This window comes from Saccopteryx leptura, chromosome 10 (genome assembly GCF_036850995.1).
Source record: "Saccopteryx leptura isolate mSacLep1 chromosome 10, mSacLep1_pri_phased_curated, whole genome shotgun sequence".
In the NCBI taxonomy this organism is placed as follows: domain Eukaryota; kingdom Metazoa; phylum Chordata; class Mammalia; order Chiroptera; family Emballonuridae; genus Saccopteryx; species Saccopteryx leptura.
This window is the reverse complement of record NC_089512.1, coordinates 66867227-66880518: the sequence shown is the minus strand read 5'-3', so window position 1 is coordinate 66880518 and position 13292 is coordinate 66867227. Positions and strand designations below refer to the sequence as shown.

At 37.0% G+C, this 13292-nt stretch overlaps 1 protein-coding gene across 1 annotated transcript in view; it reads right to left on the bottom strand.

Moving 5' to 3' along the window:
* The window catches only part of MDFIC2 (MyoD family inhibitor domain containing 2), a 32130-nt gene extending 23000 nt beyond the window's left edge, over window positions 1-9130 (bottom strand). Inside the window, exons 1-3 of the mRNA XM_066350364.1 lie at window positions 9016-9130; window positions 8396-8462; window positions 2853-2932 (exon numbers count right to left, since the gene is read on the bottom strand). Of these exons, the coding sequence (XP_066206461.1) occupies window positions 2853-2932; window positions 8396-8462; window positions 9016-9130 (262 nt within the window). The remainder of the gene's footprint in view (window positions 1-2852; window positions 2933-8395; window positions 8463-9015) is intronic.
* Between the last annotated feature and the right edge of the window lie 4162 nt (window positions 9131-13292).

The following is a 13292-nucleotide window of genomic DNA, read 5'->3' as shown; positions in this document are numbered from 1 at the left end:
AGGAACTTTCCCTTACATTAAACCTAAATTAGTGGTTCTCAATCAGGACAGATGTTCTCCCACAGGACATTTGGTGATGGCTGGAGGCATTTTTTATTGTCATGGCTGGGGTGGGTGTATTTAGTGAGAAGAGGCCAGAAATTCTGCTAAGCATCAGACAACGCACAGGAGACACTCCCCACCACCTCCACCAAAAAGAAAATACAGTTTTCAGATGTCAATAGTGTCAAGGCAGAAAAACCCTTGCATAAAGCAGGTCCCAAACCCTTATCACTAGCCACTTCCATCCCCTTGTTTCTTTGTCCTCACGGTGCTTTCCAGGATTCTGAAACGTTTCCTTCATGTATTTGTTTAATTGTCTAAGGAGTATGTGTTTCTCCTACCTTTGATGAAAGTAGCACTTTTTATGGAAGCTTTGTCTGTATTAATTAATTGCTAAACAGTGCCTGGACATGCAGCATTAGGTATTCAATAAATAAAAATTCAGAGAATGAATAGCATTTCTAGACTGGTGTATCATAAATTATTCAACAATTCCCCCATTTAATAAAAGTGTAAATTGTTTCCAAATTTTGCTATTATAAATGCTCTTAAACATTTTAATGAATCTTTTCATATATCTCTTTACTTTTATAGATTGAATTCACAGGAAAGACTTATTGAGTTAATAGCCAAACTTCCAAAGCTCTTAATTTAATTTATATACTAACTGCCTTCCAGGAAGACTGTGTCAATTTATGCCCATACCAACAGGGATTGGGAAAAGTCTGTCTGCTCTTCTCTGGGCAGTTCTAGGATTTCCCAATAAAATAATTTATTTCTATCAATTTAAAAAGAACTTTGATTCAAATCTCCAATTTTCTACATCTGAAAAGATAGTCTTTCTCTATCATAGAGGGAGAAGGTTTTATTCATAATTACTGCCTTTTTGGGAAATGTTTGTTCCACAATTAGGTTAATGCATAATTCTGCAATCTCTTGTTTTTTATAGAATTAAGCAGTTAAAGAAATGTATTCTGTGTTTATAGGTCAATAACTTATTATAGAAAGCATTTATTGGGTGATTGGATGGGGGTTTATTTAGCCAGGTCTTGCCCTGGTGTCATGAGGGTGCTGACAGACACTGGAAGCTCCCTGCCAGTTTCTAGCCCTGCTGGGCGAGTGTCATCCATGACATGTCTGTCTAAATGTAGGATGGGATACTATCTATACAGAGGTCCTGGAGATGCCAGGAATCAAGATATACTATAAGGAAGACCAGGAGGGAACAAGAGGGAGTGCTTGAAGAAGCAAATCACATATTTATTCACAACTCCTGTTTGACCAAAGTGTGTACCCAACGTATAATGGAACCTATCAAGGCCCAACTGCTGGTTTAAGATCTTTTTTCCTGGTGGGAAGAAAGATTCCCAATGGTCTTCAAAGTGGCGTACATACACATACCTGGGGGAGATACAAGTTTATTTAATGGGGTCAGAGCACCAATTTATAGTTATTCTTTTTAAATGCTAATACAGCTATTTTTGCACTTTTTATGTATGTAACAGTTAATATGGCAGCATAGGTATCCACTATGTTTGTATGTGTGTGTGTGTGTGTATACAATTATATAAATACAGAAAGTGGGCTTGCTATTCCCATTTACTTACTAATGAAGGTTTACAGTAAAAACTTCGGGGATCACTGGCCTAAGTAGTAGACTGAGGTCAGTTCTCTGCATCCCTCTCCACCTGAAGAAAATGCAACTTTTTATGCTTCTTTTTGGTACCGAGGGTGTGGTTGCTGAAACATTTCCAGCTACAGCAGCTGCAGTAGTGGCCTGGGTAGACTTTTCCTCTGAATTTCTCTCGTGGTAACAGGATTAACAGACTCTATTCTGGAAGTACTTGGGTGGCATAACACCTCCCAGCAGAACTATTCCTGACAAGGATGTGCAGATGGAAATGCATATTTATGTCACTTAAAACCTACCAGAGACACAAGGATTTGAGCTATAACAATAAATAGAAAAAAAAAATCTCCAGCATTTTTGGTAACCCATACTCAAGTGCATTGGCTGTGCTTGGCAAAAGACATACAGTTCACTCTTTGTCCAAGCTTAAAATATTGAGCGTTCAAGCACATCAAGGTGGATTATTCTGAATATGTTTTAGCATGTAAAAACAAGACCGTGCAAAATTAGGTTAAAATTTCAGGTCTTAAGAACAACAGGTCAATTCTATGAAGTGTTTGGGTCATTTTAAGAAAAGTCTCCTTTAAAAAAGAGTATTCATTTGTTTTGTTTGTTAATAATGATAAGTTATATAAAATTATTTTTAAAGCTAAACTGTCATTGTAGTCACAGTTTCCAAATTTAAAATAGCCTGGATAGCAATCCTTGATACACTTTCTTCTAGTTTTTTTTTTTTTTTTCTAAAACACCACTGACAAAACAGAAAAAAAAAATGTTCCCAATCCAGACTATATCGGTTTGGTAGTCCTGAAAAGAATTATACTCTGTGTCAACCCATTAGAATTGAGCAGAAGAATCCAATCAGTCTGGCACTTACGCTGGCTCTGCTTAGAGCAAAATGAGCAGCCTTCGTTTTCCCTGTTCCTGGTTCAGAAATCAGTATTTCGTGTCTGTCAGAAAACTGGGCCGCCGTCTCTTCTGAAGAGGTATGCTCTTTGATCTGACCAGAGAGCCATCACATTTTGTCACTCTAATCTAACCAGCCAGATATGATTTGTTATAAAACCAGAAGAAAAATTTCAAGAATGGTTCAAGGTTTTAATTATGTTGCAGGAAGCACTCTTTAAAAAACAGAGTAGATAAACTTAAGGAGCAAACAAATCTGAGATGAAAAGCCTACAGGCTGCGTCCAAGGGGACGTGGCGGAACAAGGGGGATTCTGAAGACGCTGAAATCGGGGCTACAGGATTGAAATCTGCACTAAAGGTAGCAAGACCCAGAAGAGGCACCGCAGAAAGTATCAGTCATAATATGGAGAGCAAATATTAAAAACTTCTGCATGGTGGAAAAGTCAAGAACAAAAGATTCAAGTTAGAGTGATAAAAATGACTTTAGGTACAGTGATTAGAGCACACAGATCTCACCCAAGGGATAGAGTTTTGTTCAGAAGAAACGAAGACAGTTTAGACATAAGTCAGCTGTTTACAGATAATCTGAAGCACAGGTCTGAGTAGAAACTGTTTCTGAGTGAGAACCTCACTGCCTGAAATTTGGTAACAGGGAAGCTCAGTCCTGGAAAGTATTTTAAGGACAGGGATACAGGTCTGTTGGAAGCACCCGGAGGAGTGAGACTGGCTGATATAAGAGACCTATCCTGAGCTTCTCAAGTGGTCTTGCACAAAACAACAAACTGTGGCTGCTACAAACAGTGGACAAGGTGTTCAACATTCTGAGGGAATTAGAGTATTTCTTGATAGTTTTGTCCTCAATCAGCTTGTCTTCTGTGCAAAAGTACAATAAGGTATTCTTATCATACATTGTCAGAAGAAAATACACGACTTTTCAAAAATCCTCTCTTGAAAAAATATTGAAAGACATATTTTCACTTATTGAGAGAACAAAACAAAATCAGAAACTAAATTTTGACATGCTATGCTGTGATGGGATTCAAATTATTTAATAACTAGTTCTCTGCCCTAATGACCATTTTAAGAATAAAAAAGTGATATACCAAAAGGTAGTTTGTTATTTCATGCCTTTAATACTTAAATAAGAATAGTAAAAGAGGTATACAAAACTAGAGTATGTCATAAGAAAGTTTTAAAATATTAATAAAAAGTATTAAATAATACCTGACAAAAACAAGCAAACTGCTATTTGAGATATTTCCATATTGCTTCTTGATTGGCATCCTCGCTTGCAATTTTTTTTCACCTATGGATTGAATTAGCATTACTACAGGCACTTAGAATACACTGTTGTGTACATGAACCTTAAAAAAGAGTAAGGAATGTAAATTTGTGATTTGCACATTGGGCGGCTGCCCAGGCGCCCACCTTAGAGAGAACCCTGATGACAAGTGCCATTTTAACAACTGTTTGCCAAACTCAGCAAAACGTTAGGCCGAATCCCACCACTGAGCTGTAGCAAGGAAAGAACAAGTGTCCTGGGGGACCCCCACCGCCGAGGTGAGTTCTGGCATTCACGCTAAGTCTGCTTGCAGGAGACAGAGCCAGAAGTCAGAGAGTGTGTGGAAGTGGGGGGGATCCTTTAGGGATGGTATCTGGGTGTAATGTGTAAGGAAACCCTTTAATTATTAAGTTTTGTTCTTTATTATGGCAACGATGGAGAATAAACTTAATGACTATTCTCTGATAAAACCTCCACTCACAAAAGTGTTCTCTGAAGTTTTCAAATGTTTGTAATAATTTTTCAGGTTTTTATAAATGAGCATCTCAATGCAAAAGGCCTTCATAAAGCTAAGTAAAACATATTTCTTCAGTGAAGAAATATTCTTTTTCAAAATGACAAATGAAAAATAGAAATCACTAAAATGAATGCTATAAAATCTCATATAATGATATGATTAGAAAGCAAGACAAATAGAAATGTTAGTGGCTAAAGTGGTCAGTGTGCTTACACTGATAATTTTATTCTTTGCAAAGTATTGCATTTGCTTTGTTAAATAAAAGGAAAGATGAAGGCAAGTATTTATATGTCTTTATTCTTTAATGATTTTTAAAGATACTTTTAGAGAAAAAAGGAGGAAGAGAGAATTAGAGCATGTTAGAGAAGGCCGTGGAACAGTGAATGTTTGAATGAGAAGCCCACCTCAGAAATATGTGGGATGCCACGGAGGACAGGGCCGGGGCAGAGAGCACCGCGGTGGTCAGCAAGCTGGACAGACTTCCAGTCACACCAGGCTTTCACAACCAACATCGTACTCAATCTGCATTTCCTTCCCTCTCGACATCACCCCCTCCCACATACACACATTTGCACCTTCCAATTTTGTGAATATTTTATAAGTGCCATTTTTTCTACTTAGGGTTCCCTTCTTGTCATACCTGACTGGAGTCCTAACCACCATTCAAGGCTTGGCGTAAATGGCATTTTATTTATTTAACAAATATTTTTCTACTGCTAACTGCATTTGGAAATCCTGCGAGGTGCTGGGGATACAGCGACGAATGAAACCCATTCCCACTCTCGAAGGCATGTCAGCTTCTCTGAAGTCTTCCTTGACTTGTAAAAAAAGCAAGTTGTTTCCGTGATTCCCTGACATGCTGTTTGAAACATGTCTTTTCTGCAATGAGGAAAGCGACTCATGCTTTGATATTCCTGAGCTTAGCACTGTGCTTGGCATAAGGGTTGAATGAATGTGGATATATGTATATCAACCTACTAAGTGGTAGGTAAAGAAATGTTTCAGTTCTGGTTCTCTGGCTTCTAGTCCTATGCACTTTCTTCTGATTTATATTGCATCCAAAAACATACAAATAACGAGAACTGCTGAAATGTTTTCAGATAAGAAATTTTTAGTTATGAACTTCCCTGGAATTTTAGATGTGGAATAACCCATAAGTGTCAGTTTCACATCCCACACCACAAGTCCTCCATTCATTTATTTGTTTAGCACATGCTATAATAATAAAAATAATGATAGCTAACATTCTCTTTACAGTATGAGAATCTTTGGCTAAGTGCTTTAAGTGAATTCTCATTTAATCCTCATAATAACCCAATGAGGAAGTTATTATAAGTTTGGTTTTCTGAGTGGAAATGTAGCTTACAGTGGAAGGGGCTATGCTTCATTCATTGTTGTGTTTCTAAACTAGCAAAGATAGGAGCAAGAATTTGAATTCAGGCATTGGTAAGCTTTATTTATTTCTCTTAACCACTTTAATATGTACAAAAGATACCAAGATGAGTGAGGGTAGCTGTGCCTTTTGGGACTTTATGGTCTCTTTAAAGGTGACAAACGTGTCAACAAATAGGTTGCCCACAAGCATCCCTTCAAGGGTCTGTAACCTGATTTTTGTGCCAGTGCAATTCTCCTTCATGACTGATATCTGGTCAGAATCCCCAAGGTTCAAATGAAGGGAGAGGAAGGACAATGTGATGAACCTTATATGATTGGAAATAGGTCAGTTTAGCTCTTGTCCCATTTCCTGTGACTCTGATGCATATGATTGTGCCTAGCTATCACTGTTGAGGTGTTTTTCTTTTCATATTTAATGAATGTTGGTGCACATCCCATCAATTGAATAGTTTAGACACCTGCTTCCTCTGCTTCCCCTTTAAGAACCTCTACCAATTAGGTTGTCATAGCAAAAGAACAATTGTTCTAGTAAGGCTTTCTTCTATTTACTTAATAATAACAACAACAACAATATTAAGCATTACTATATTTACTCTTTATGATTTAGGTTTTTCAAAATGCTTTTATGTTCTTCATACTCTCCTTTCAAGTTTATAGGACAAAGAAGTTTTGCATGTCTCTTCTTTGGACTTCTAAGATATTGGGTTTGAGAACAGTTAACAAAATGGAGAATCAGAGGTTTGGGTAAAATTTTGAGTTGTTCTTAGCACCTGGAGATGAAGACTAAAACTTTAGGTCCTCAGCTTATGGAAATTGTTTTTGTTGCCATAAAGAGAAAGCTAGTTGTTTTAGCTCATGGTGAAGAGCTCACTTCTATTGGTATTTTTTTAAATGAATTATATAAAACTATGCATTTAAAATCATTTAAAATAATATGAATAGATTTGTTTGTGTCTACATGCTTATGCTTTAGTAGTTTGGATGGTAGGGTTTCAACAGCGTACTTCTTTACTGAAGTGGCATCTGCTTTGGATTAATCTCAATTTAATTGAATACCAAGCCTGACCAGGCAGTGGCGCAGTGGATAGAGCGTTGGACTGGGACACAGAGGACCCAGGTTTGAAACCCCGAGATAGCTCAGGCTTGAGCACGAGCTCATCCAGCTTGAGCGTGGGGTCACTGACTTGAGCGTGGGATCACAGACATGACCCCATGGTTGCTGGCTTGAGCCCAACAGTTGCTGGCTTGAGCAAGGAGTCACTCGCTGTGCTGTAGCCCCCCAGTCAAGGCACATATGAGAAAGCAATCAACAAACAACTAAGGAGCCGCAGCAAAGAATTGATGCTTCTCATCTCTCTCCCTTCCTGTTTGTTATCTGTCCCTCTCTCTGACTCTGTAAAGTAATAATAATAATAATAATAATAATAATAATAGTAATAATAATAATTGAATGCCAAAAATAGTTGCAGAAGCTCAAAAGGTTGAAAACAATGAAAGAAACTTCAAAGGAATAATACTTAAGATGGAGCCATAGGGCCAGCTGGGTTATATGAACTTCCCTACCATTTAGCTAATAGAATAAACCTGAAATAACTTGGTTTGAAGTTATCCCTTGGTGATACAAACAATATAAATATACCAAGTGATTCCAGTTCAACAATAATGGAAGACTAGAAAACTTTTTTTCTTGCTCTATAGGAGAGCTCCATAAGCCATCAGAATATAACTGCTTATGTTTTAAAAGAAGGACACTTGTTATTGCCAAGGTCTCTGTGAGAGGCAAGTATACCTTTGCAGGTAATCAGTTTGTTGCATCCAACTGGTCTAGTTATATATACATCATGTTGGCATGAGCCTACCTGGATTGTTTAATGATACCTAGGACAGGGGTTCTCAAATGCTATCATTCATCAGAATCACCTGAAGTGATTGTTAAAACTCAAATTGTTGTGTTATGCCCCTAGAGTTTCTAGTTTTGTAAGACTGAGTTATGGGCAGACTTCTAATTTCAAATGCATTACAGTTTACTTTTGAATAATGAAGGCATTAGGATGACAACCCCCACACAGTTAAAAATCCATATAGTGTAAATCAGCTCTCTGTACCCATGGATTCTCATCTGGGGATTGAAAATATGTCCATTAATCAGAGAGTGATGGAAAAACTGGCATATCTTATGGCTAAATTTTCTGCCATCTGTTTTAAATGATTCTCATTATTTTGTAGTATCCTTTTAGTCTATTTGCAGCAGGATGTAATATGTAAAAACAACACTTTGTTCGAAGTTTTTGTTTATTTTGCACCTATTATAAGCCAAGGGGCAACTGAAACTCAGAGAGAAGAAGCAACTTGCCTGAAGTCACACAGTCAAGATGCAAACGCATTTTGTAGTAAGAACTTTAAAATCAACTGAGAAAAGTGAGGAGCACCATAAAACATTTGTGTCCAGTACTCTGGGTCTATATACACTTAAAATAAGTTTAAGTTAGAATTAGAGAGGATTCCGTCTTTTCCTTTCCTAGCAAAAGTTACTTTGCTAGTTACTTTACATTGCCTCAATTCAGAAGGATTACAGTTTTCTCCCATTAGAGAACAAGAAAGCAATCAACAATTTCTTGTACCCTGAGCTGTCACACTGAGTCTCAAGGGCTGCTTTCTGGTGCCCTGTGCGAGGTTCATCTCCAAAACCTAAGTCCGAGAAATTTCTTTTACCAACATGCTACCCAATTTAAGAGTATTCCAGAACAGAACAGATCAACAACAATAATGCACGCAATAAATTTAATTCATATACAGATGAACCTTAGGTTGTTTGAAGGTTCTTTTAGTGATTTTTTTTTCTCAGAGGTTCATTTGTTTATCATTGTTTTAGACCTAGTCTTTGATCCTCTTTTATTGTGCTCTTTGTCATTTAACTTTTGTATTGTGCTTGTTCCCCTAACCTTGTGATTTTCTTTCTTTCTTAACTATAAACTGATATGCTGTCTGCATTAGATCTAGACAAGAGTGCACTGTCTTTATATATTTCTCTATATGTCTTCTTTATTCTTTGTCACAACAGAGACCGTAAGAAACTCTAGGTTAGTGTAAAAACCAAGTCCCTGTGTGTATCTTCATCACTGAAAGAGAGACAGACATAATTGAGTGTGGATGAAACTAGATCTAGTAAACCACAGAAATAGCCAAAATATATTTTCTTCTAAGTTTGTAAGTAGGCCTGTTGCATATGTACTCAAAGTACCGGTTAAGAACTCTGCATAGACAGACACAGTGCGTTCTGCCACAGTCCTCCAAGCACATTGCAGAGGCTGATGAATCACCTTGCTGCGTGTTGGTGTAGAAAGGACTCCAGGCATCCGCTGACTTCGAATGGCTGAGCCTTTTTGCTTTATTAGTTCTATCAACTATTTTGGAAGCCCTTTGGATGGGCTCCAGATGTTCGATAAAAAGTGGCAATTTTTATAAAGAAAAATGCTTAGTTTCCTTGTTGGCAGCACTTAATGAGCCTGTTCTCTGAAGATAGGAAAACATGCTGCTGAGGATGCGTTGGCACGCACTGTCCTTTCCGAAGCGGCACTCAGTGGGACCTCACCACTGCCCCTTTGCTTTCGCAGTGCCAGGGGCAGTACCGTGGTCATGTAGAGAGATTCCTTCAACACTTGTGAATTGACCTTCTGAGACAGCGGTTCTCAACCTGTGGGTCGCGACCCCGGCGGGGTGGAACGACCAAAACACAGGGGTCGCCTAAACAGGTTGAGAACCGCTGCTCTGAGATTTCACTCCTTTGTTGTTGTTGGTTATTTATTATTATTATTATGCATTTCAAAGTTCACTCAGCAAACGCCATTTCCAATTCTGCTCTTTATTAAAACATTGCTGTTGATCACATCACTTTAGTTTTGAAACTTTTCCCCCCTTAACCATCCAACACAGAAAAGAGATGGAAGAAAATGTATGTTAAATGAAAACAATATTATATCTTCTTTTAACTTTCACAAAGGATGTTAAAATAGATTCATTAGTTCTGACTAAATATCAGGATTCCCTGAGAATTTTCGATAAGTGAGATGACAATGTTGATACATATGTTCAAGATAATGGAAATTAAAACTATTTTGAGGCCCTGGCCTGTTGGCTCAGTGCTAGAGCGTCGGCCTGGCGTGCAGAGGTCCGGGATTCGATTCCCGGCCAGGGCACATACTCTCTTCCCCTCCCGCAGCGAGGCTCCATTGGAGCAAAGATGGCCCAGGCGCTGGAGATGGCTCCTTGGCCTCTGCCCCAGGCGCTAAAGTGGCTCTGGTCTCAACAGAGCGATGCCCGAGAGGGGCAGATCATCGCCCCCTGGTGGGCAGAGCGTCGCCCTCTGGTGGCCGTGCCGGGTGGATCCCGGTCGGGCGCATGCGGGAGTCTGTCTGACTGTCTCTCTCCGTTTCCAGCTTCAGAAAAATACAAAAAACAAAAAAAAAAACTATTTTGAAAATATATTTCTCTAATATATCTTGTATGTTGAGAAAGTTACAGAATAAATACATGGTAGATATTTTTCAATGTAGAAAAAAGATTATCAAGGGAAGCATATCTTTTCATGAAGCACCTATGGTGCCATGATGCGATAGCCAACAAAAGATTTTTTATTTTTTGGTTTAATAAGAGAAAGTAATTTATAATACTGATATGTCAATATGTTTTTCAATAAACTCTCCCCAGATTCTCTTGAATCCTCGTCAGTGTAAGACTTGTAATTATATGTCCTCCTCCCACTGTGAACGTGGCACACAGTGCTCGTTTGCAGTTCTGCTGCTCAAGTCGTCAGTAGAATAGAAATGTCGTGACTCAGTTAACAATGCTTTATTATTCACATTGATCTTTTTTTATAGTGTTCTTTATCTCAAAAACATTGAAAATCAGATATCTACCTCCCACTCTTTTGTTCATTTGCAAATTTTTATTATTCTAGTTTAAGAAAGCAATGGTGTGTCAAGAGTCAGTGTATACCGTTTACATAATTCTCCTTGCTTTAAAATCCTTTTCTCTTTATAAAGTGAAGATGCCAGAAGCATGCCTAATTTCAAGTTCTTTATATGCATTTGTAAAAAAAAAAAATTGTTTCTCTTTGGGATCAAAGGGAGTTTGGTGTTTCTTAAATTCACAAAGATGAAACAATGGATTAAAAACGTATTTTAGGTTTATGTGTTTAAAATTTACCATTTGTTTCTGCCTCAATTTCTCTGTCTTTATGTAGCTTTTACCACAGTAATGCTATATTTCAGTGTAAACTATGTGGTGGTCCTACTGTTGAATAACTTTGCTATGAGTCCCATTTAGACAAATGTTGTTAGTGGAAAGAGTGCTGGCCTCCTAGGATTTAAAAATTATGGTATCAAATCTTTGTTCCATCCCCAATTACCAAATTGGTTATTTTGATTTGATGCTTACATGATTTAAAACAATTTCAAAAGAATGTGAAACAGCACGTTATTTCTGAATTCATCTCTGTACGGAAGAGTATGGTACTCGTGTAGACTCACCAACATCTATTTAAAAAATGAAGTTCTCAGAAAACACCATACAATACCCCGCATAACAGATGAGTTCAAAGTAGGACAATAATCAGTAATTCGCTCACTCAGTCAGGAAACATTTATGAACTCCGTATACATACCCAGCAGTATGCTAACTACTGGTAGATGCACAATAATGATATAGACCTGGCTCCTGCCTTTGGAGTTTACTCTTCAGTAGGTTGACAGGCACACAGACAACTTGATAGCATATGATAACTGGATAATGGAAGTGATACACATAGTTCTGTGATGCAAAATTCAGGTATTTCCAATTATGCTTGGTGTGATGCAGAAAGATGTCTAAGAAGAGGTAGACTATTCACAGGATCTCAAATAATTAGTATTCAATTGCCAAGTAGCAATTAAAAGCAAGAATATTCAGGAATAAGAAAAAAATTATAAAATATGAACGTGTAGAAAATAACATTTAGTAGAGCATAGTAAGAGCATGGCATGGATAGAGAGAAAAGAGAAGAAGAACCAGTGGGAGTTCAGGTGAAGCTTTTTGTCTTTATTATGTATTTTAAGCTGTAGCTACTGGAGCACTATTTCTTGATTTAGGGGAAATAGACCCCAAGGAAATATATAGCTTCTCTGCTTGGAAAAATAAACCATAGCAGGTAGCCAATACACATCCCTTACCCCAAATACACAAAGTATATCCAAATTTCCTGAGTCCTGTTTGAGACCCCAAAATAAAGTTTTGAAGCAGGAATAAAACAAGCTAATATTCTTGTGTTAGAAATTCCAATATGGAGAATAAATTGTAGGGAAAGTAGACTGGATTCTAGTTATTCTTATACTATGTTTACTCTCCTTCAAATTAACTTGTAACTAGTTACAGCCTTCTCCTTATACTTTTTAAAAATTTTAACCTGGTCTATTATGTTATTCATCTCTCTGAATTTGTCTGTACTTCTTCTCCATGTCCAAGAGATGAGAACATTAAAAAACAGAAAAAAAGAAAGAAAGAAAGAAAGAAAGAAAGAAAGAAAGAAAGAAAGGAAGGAAGGAAGGAAGGAAGAAAGAAAAGAAGGAAGAAGGAAGGAAGGAAGGAAGGAAGGAAGGAAGGAAGGAAGGAAGGAAGGAAGGAAGGAAGGAAGGAAGGAAGGAAGGAAAAAAGAAAAGAAAAAAGAAAGGACAGGGTTTGTTTGAAAGTCTTAAATGTTATAAAGAAGGCAAGGATACTTCACGATAGGAAACAAACCACTGAGTTTGGCAATTTGGTAACATTTGCTAGAACAATTTCAATAGATGGGTAAGGTTAAGAGACAGATTAAAGTAGGATGAATTGGAGAAAGTGAAGTAAGAAAGTAAAGTTGAACATATATGTGCTAGACAATATTCTATAAAATTTTTTATGTAGAAGCTTATATAAACCCATTCCTTTTCCCTATGGGCTAAATACTATAATTAAGCACATTTATTAAAAATATGAGGAGAATGAGGCACAGAAAAGTAATATAAATTGTGAATTATAATTATAGATAATAAGTGGCAGAGCTGGGATTTAAACACAAGGTGTCTGATTCTAGAAAAGAAGATGAGCTTTTAAATATTGTGTACTGCCCCTGATAATATAAACTTAATAGGTAAATAGTAACATCCTTAGTACATGTAATATAATAAATAATATTGATAAAATAGTGGTATTATAGTAATATGCTAAATAATATGTTATATGCAAAATTTAATAATATCAGCTTGAATTACCACTACTATTATTACAATAATGTGCTAAATATCTCTATTTTGGACTGAATAAGGTGCTAACAGTCTTTGCTACCTCTAAGCTTTAGAAGTTCTGATATAAAGAAAGCCATTTTTTTTAGAAGTCAGATATCTAAAATATTACAATGATGTAAAAATGCTGAATAAAATACAACACTATATTATTTTGTGTTTTACTGTGAATGAAAAAGACTTGACAGAAACATTTTCTGTACTCAAAATT